The 6,408-nt window shown below is 39.4% G+C and overlaps 1 protein-coding gene across 5 annotated transcripts in view; it reads right to left on the bottom strand.

The window, feature by feature from the left end:
* Positions 1–4,988: 4,988 nt before the first annotated feature.
* Positions 4,989–6,408, bottom strand: part of ACMSD (aminocarboxymuconate semialdehyde decarboxylase) — a 65,393-nt gene continuing 63,973 nt past the window's right edge. For all 5 annotated transcript variants that reach the window (XM_041739565.1, XM_041739563.1, XM_041739564.1 and 2 more), the window contains one exon: positions 4,989–6,069. In XM_041739565.1, the coding sequence (XP_041595499.1) occupies positions 6,007–6,069 (63 nt within the window). In that variant the 3' untranslated portion in view covers positions 4,989–6,006. The remainder of the gene's footprint in view (positions 6,070–6,408) is intronic.

Here is a 6,408-nt window from a genome sequence, read left to right as displayed (position 1 = left end):
ATAAATTTATTTATTTATTTATTTATTTTTAATTTGAGAGAGAGGAAAAGAGAGAGAGAGGGAGGAGCAGAGGAAGAGGGACAAGCGGACTCCATGCTGAGCTCAGACCCTGAGATCATGACCTGAGCCAAGAGCAAGAGTTGGACACTCAACCTACTGAGCCACCCATGCACCCCATTCATTTATTTATTTTTCAAAAGATTTATTTATTGGAGAGAGAGTCCAAACAGGGGGAGGGGCAGAGGGAGAGAGAAAATATCAAGCAGGCTCCACGCCCATTGCAGTGCCTGACTCAGGGCTACATCTTAGGACCCTGAGATCATGACCCAAGCCAAAGCCAAGAGTCGGCCACTTAACCAACTGAGCCACCCAGGTGTCCCTATATCAGATTGTATATTTTCTTTTTTGGCGGGGGGGAATTGACATAATTTCCCTTCCTGATTGTTAAATCTTTTGTCCAATTGATGTTGAAGTTATCCCTATGTACGATGTAGTAAATGAATCTAATTGTAACATTATTTGTAATGGCATATATTGGAAATTATGTACAATTTAATTAAACCGAGGAGATCAATGGAACAAACACATATAGATAGATACCTGAGAATCAACCTTGATTTCTTTCCTTCCCTTCTTCCCTCTTCCTCACATTTATCAAGTGCTGTTGGTTCTATCTATAGCTACATCTCACCATCGCCATTCTACTGCTCTTGCCCAAGTCACCATTTCTGGCCTTATCTCCCTACTACCCTTCTTGACTCCCTTAAATCTCTATAGAGGTGCTAATGTTTTTTCTTTTTTTTAAACACATAAGTCAGAGCATATCACAGACCTAATTTCAAAAACTCCAATGGCTTTCTATGAAACTTAATATAAAAACTAGACTCTTGCCTAAGGCCTAGTTATCTGGCCATCTTTTCAGCTTCATCTCCTATTTTAGTATATGTGCTTGCCAAAGCAAGCACTCCGCTTCATCTCCTACCTCTCTGCCCCTTGCTCAGAAACTGCCATAAGTTCTTTCCTGCCTCGTAGATTTTGCACTTTGCCTAGAAGGCTCTTCTCTATGGCTATTACGCTCTACCATTTAAGTCTTGGTTTATTTATTTTTTATTTTTATTTAAATTCAATTATCCAACATATAAGTACATCATTAGTTTCAGATATAGAGTTCAATAATTCATCAGTCACATACAACACCCAGTGCTTATCATATCACATTCCCTCTTTAATGCCCATCTCCCAATTCCCCATCCCCCACTCGGCTCCCCTCCAGTAACTCTCAGTTTGTTTCCTATCATTTGTCTTCCTCTCTGATGACTTCCCATTCAGTTTTCCTTCCTTTTTTCTATGATTCTCTGTGCCGTTTCTTATGTTCTACACATGAGTGAAACCATGTGATAATTGTCTTTCTCTGACTGATTTATTTCTTTCAGCAGAATTCCCTCCATTCCATCCATGTTGATGTAAATGGTAAGATATTATCTCTTCTAATGGCTAAATAATATTCTACTGTATATATAAAACACATCTTCTTTATTCATCTGTCAATGGACATCTTGGCTCTTTCTATAGTTTGCTGTTGTGGATATTGCTGCTATAAACATTGGGATTCAGGTGCCCTTCGGAACATTACATTTTTTTTTAAGATTTTATTTATTTATTCATGAGAGACACAAAAAGAGACAGAGAGAGAGGCAGAGAGAGAAGCAGGCTCCATGCAAGGAGCCCAATGTGGGACTCGATCCCTGATCCCGGGCTCAACCACTGAGCCACCCAGGTGTCCCAGGATCATTACATTTGTATCTTTGGGGTAAATACCTAGTAGTGCAATCGCTGGGTTGTAGGGTAGCTCTATTTTTAACTTCTTGAGGAACCTCTGTACTGTTTTACAAGTGGCTGTACCAGTTCACATTCCCACCAACGGTGTTAAGGTTCCCCTTTCTCTGCATCCTCACCAGCATTTATTGTTTCCTGACTTGTTAATTTTAGCCATTCTGACTGATAAGACGTGGTATCTCATTGTGGTTTTGACTTGTATTTCCCTGATGCTAAGTGATGTTGAGCATTTTTTCATGTGTCTGTTGGCCATTTGTATGTCTTCTTTGGAGAAATGTCTGTGTCTTTTGCCTATTTCTTGCCTGAATCATTTGTTTTTTGGGTATGGAGTTTGATAAATTCTTTACAGATTTTGGATACTAGCCCTTCACCTGATATGACATTTGCAAATATCTCCTCCCATTCTGTAGGTTGTCTTTTAGTTTTGTTGACCATTTTCTTTGCTGTGCAGAAGCTTTTTATCTTGATGAAGTTCCAATAGTTCATTTCTGCTTTTGTTTCCCTGGCCTTTGAGGATGTGTCTAATCTAATAAGAAGTTGCTGGGGCTGAGGTCAAAGAGATTGTTGCCTGTGTTCTATTCTAGGATTTCAGTGGATTCCTGTCTCACATTTGGGTCTTTCATCCATTTTGAATCTATTTTTGTATATGGTATAAGAAAGCAGTTTCTTTCTTTCAGTTTAATTTTTCTGCATGTGGGTGTTCAATTTTCCCAGCACCATTTCTTGAGGAGATTGTCCTTTTTCCAGTGGATAGTCTTTCCTGCTTTGTCAAAGATATGTGTTTTTCCATTTCTTTGTATTTTCCTCAATTTCTTTCATAAGTGTTCTGTGGTTTTTAGAGTACAGATCCTTCGCCTCTTTGCTTAGGTTTATTCCTAGGTATCTTATATTTTTTGGTGCAATTGTAGATGGAATCAACTCCTTAATTTCTCTTTCTTCTGTCTCATTGTTAGTGTATAGAAATGCAGCTGGATTCTGTGCATGAATTATATACTGCTATGTTGCTGAATTACTGTATGAGTTCTAGCAGTTTTGGGGTGGAGTCTTTTGGATTTTTCTCATAGAGTATCATGTCATCTGTGAAGAGTGAGAGTTTGACTTCTTTGCCGATTTCGGTGTCTTTTATTCTTTTTGTTGTCTGATTGCTGAGGCTAGGACTTCTAGTACTATGTTGAACAACAGTGGTGAGAGTGGGCATCCCTGTCATGTTCTTGACCTTAGGGGAAAAGCTCTCAGTTTTTCCCCATTAAGAATGGTCTTCTGTGGAGGGTCCTGTCCCACTGATTCTCAGGTGCCTGCCAGGGTGCAGTTGCACTGCCCCTTGCCAGGGGGCTGGGCTCCATGGAAGCTGCTTTGGGTTGCTTTGTGTGGCTTTTGTTCCCTGAAGGCTTTCTGTGCCACTTTAGAGGATGGGAAAAACCCCAGTAAAAATGGCTATGCCCCAGTCTCCAACTCTGGAGCTGAATAATCATGGCCCCCCTCTTCAGTGCACCCTCAGAGAAAAGCAGTCAGTTGCATTTGTGTGTGCCAAATTCTACAGACTCATGAAGTGTGCACCTGTGCCAACCTTCCCTGGGGAGGGAGGAGGGTCACCATGGTTCTCCCTCTTCCTGGGCCCCTGCTTGGAGAGCAGTTCCCCGATTGTGCCACAGTTTGAGGTTTATGGCAAGACAGCTGAGAGCCCACTCCTGGATTCACTGATTGCAGCTGGCCTCCCCATTCCAATGCTTGGGAACTCGGCAGCACTCAGGCACCCCCATTCTGTGACCTTGGGGATCCTGAGACCACACTGTCCCACCTAGGCTTCTGTCCCACTTGGCCCCCTGAGTACCTTTCAGGCAGGGACGCCCCTCACAGGGGCAGACTTCTAAAAGTTCTCCTTTTGCACTCTACTGCTATATTACTCTCTGGTAGCTGGCTTCCTGAGGCTCCCTCCTCCCTCGGTTTATCTTCTGGTATATCCCCTCAGATTCAGTTCTCTGCACCTCCTACCTCACAAAAAGTGGTCACTTTTCTATTTGTAGAATTGCAGCAAATCTTTTCTTAGATCTCTGGTTGAATTCATAGATGTTCAGAATGATTTGATAGGTATCTAGTTGAATTCAAGGGACCAGATGAAATGAGGGTCCCCTGCTCTTCCACCATCATCCCTCTAAGTCTTAGTTTAAATTCCTCTCTGAAGAGGCTGCATCTGGCTCTACAATTTAATGGTTTTTTTTTTAAGATTTTATTTATTTATTCGAGAGAGAGAGAGAGAGAGAGAGCAGCAGCAGAGACACAGGCAGAGGGAGAAGCAGGCTCCATGCAGGGAGCCCGACGTGGGACTCGATCCCGGGTCTCCAGGATCATGCCCTGGGCTGAAAACAGTGCTAAACTTCTGAGACACTGGGGCTGCCCACAATTTAATGTTTTATTAAATTATTCCTCTAGTCACTCTATACATCTCCCTGTTTTAATTTCTTTATAGTGCTTATCAGCATAAGAAAAAAAATTTTCCCTTTCTCTCCCTTCCATTCTTCTTTCTTTCCTTCCTTCCTCCTTCCCTGTCCCCATTCCTCCTTTTTTCTGTCCTCTCTCCTTTGTTTACTTGTGTTTCTAATTCTAATCCAGATTGTAATTGTAATCAGAGAAGGAATTTTGTCTTTCTTGTTTACTTACATATCCCTACTCCTACAGCCCTGGCATATTACACATACACTGTGACTATGAATAAACTTGTCTATTTCTATGGATTTGTCTTCATCTGTCTATGATATCAAATAAGGTGATCCAGTTACTTTTCATAACAAAATAGTGATTAAGCATTACACTAAAAGTGTTCAAATATAGAATATTTGAAATAAAGAACAGACATTTTCTCCAAAGACGGGGGAGGGAAAAAATAATAACATATGCTTCATTTTGCCATTTTGCTCGAATTTGTTTTTCTTTTTAGGCAGATTGAAATAGTAAGCAGAACGGTGAGTGGGTAAAGTCCTAGAAAGCTACAGGAGGAGCAGGAAAGAGAGGGAGTACTGAACTAAATAAAGTGAAAATAATACGATGGGTGTAGTTTAGCAAAAGTTAGATCACCTCATATTCCATGCCAGTACTTGACTCTTGGTTTTCTGGACTAATAGGACAGAAAAGAACTATGAACAAATCCAAAGGAAGAGGGTAATTTAGAAAATTATTATTTGGTTTTAGAATTCAGCCAGAAGTACATGAACCACAGATGTTTACTACCCCTCCCAGGACCAAGTTCATTTTCAGCAGCTCAGATGCAACAACTGACTATAAATGAAGTAAGTAGAACAAACCTGGTATCACCTTGCTCAATCTCCATAACTAGCTTTACACATTTTGCTCAAGATTTTAAATTAAAAGAGCTTCTGGTAAAAAAAAAAAAAAAAAAAAAATATATATATATATATATATATATATATATATATATAGAGAGAGAGAGAGAGAGAGAGAGAGAGAGAGAGAGACTTTTCTGGAGAAAAGTTCTTGTTGTCTGAAATGCCTGTTCGTGTAGTTTTGCTTCTTTGTCTGTTTCCCATCCTCTAACTAGGCTTGTTCATCCTTAGAGACTCAGCCTAAGTTCTGTGAAGATCTGCCCATGATTCAGTCCAGTTGAGTTTTTTCCTACTGAAACTTCTATAACTGCTATTGTTTGCTTAGTAATTATTCCATGAACATGTGTCTTGCCTTTTTAATTGGATTATAAGCTCTCTAGACGTTACAAAATACTTGTATCATTTATTTTTTTGGATTGTAAAGCATTCCTGGCCCAGTTGTATACTAATGGAGGGTGTTAAAAGTGAATGAAAACAGGTTATTTGGGCCCTATTCACTTTCCTTTCTCAAAGTGGAGAACTTAACAGCCCTTCAGGATGAGCTTTGGTCTTTCTACATATACGTCATTAAGGACATTTTGCTTTTTATTTCTGCCATTAATTTAAAAAGTGATGGGAAAGTCACTTTTGATTTGCACATGAAATACTGTGTTTTTCAGAATGAAGACATATTCCGTGAGTCATTTTTGTTATGAATAACTTAGAACATTTGTGGATAGTCTATTTCTGGGTAAAATAGTTCAAAATAAGATTTTGGTAATGCATGAGTGATACATATTTAAAACCAAAAATAAAATATCTTTTTGAATGTTTGCCTTTGTAGTAAATTCATTCATTCGAATTGTTTTCTCTCAAGGCCCAAAAATGTGAGGGCATTGCCAGCTTTGAGTTTATCCTGCAAAAGAAAAGAAAAGGTTTTATTTTATTTTATCTTATTTTATTTTAGATTTTGTTTATTTATTCATGAGAGACACAGAGAGAGAGAGGCAGAGACACAGGCAGAGGGAGGAGAAGCAGGCTCCATGCAGAGAGCCTGATGCGGGACTCTATTCCAGGCTCTGGGATCACGCCCTGAGCCAAAGGCAGATAGATGCTCAACTGCTGAGCCACCCAGATATCCCACGTTTTATTTTAAAGCATTATTTAATGATTATTTCAAAATACTTTACTGAATGTCTTTATCACTTTTTTTATGATTTTACTTATTTTTTATGAAGATTTTACTTATTTATTC

This window comes from Vulpes lagopus, chromosome 24 (genome assembly GCF_018345385.1).
Source record: "Vulpes lagopus strain Blue_001 chromosome 24, ASM1834538v1, whole genome shotgun sequence".
Lineage (NCBI taxonomy): Eukaryota > Metazoa > Chordata > Mammalia > Carnivora > Canidae > Vulpes > Vulpes lagopus.
Note: the sequence above shows the minus strand (reverse complement) of the source record. Positions and strands in the feature narration are given on the sequence as shown.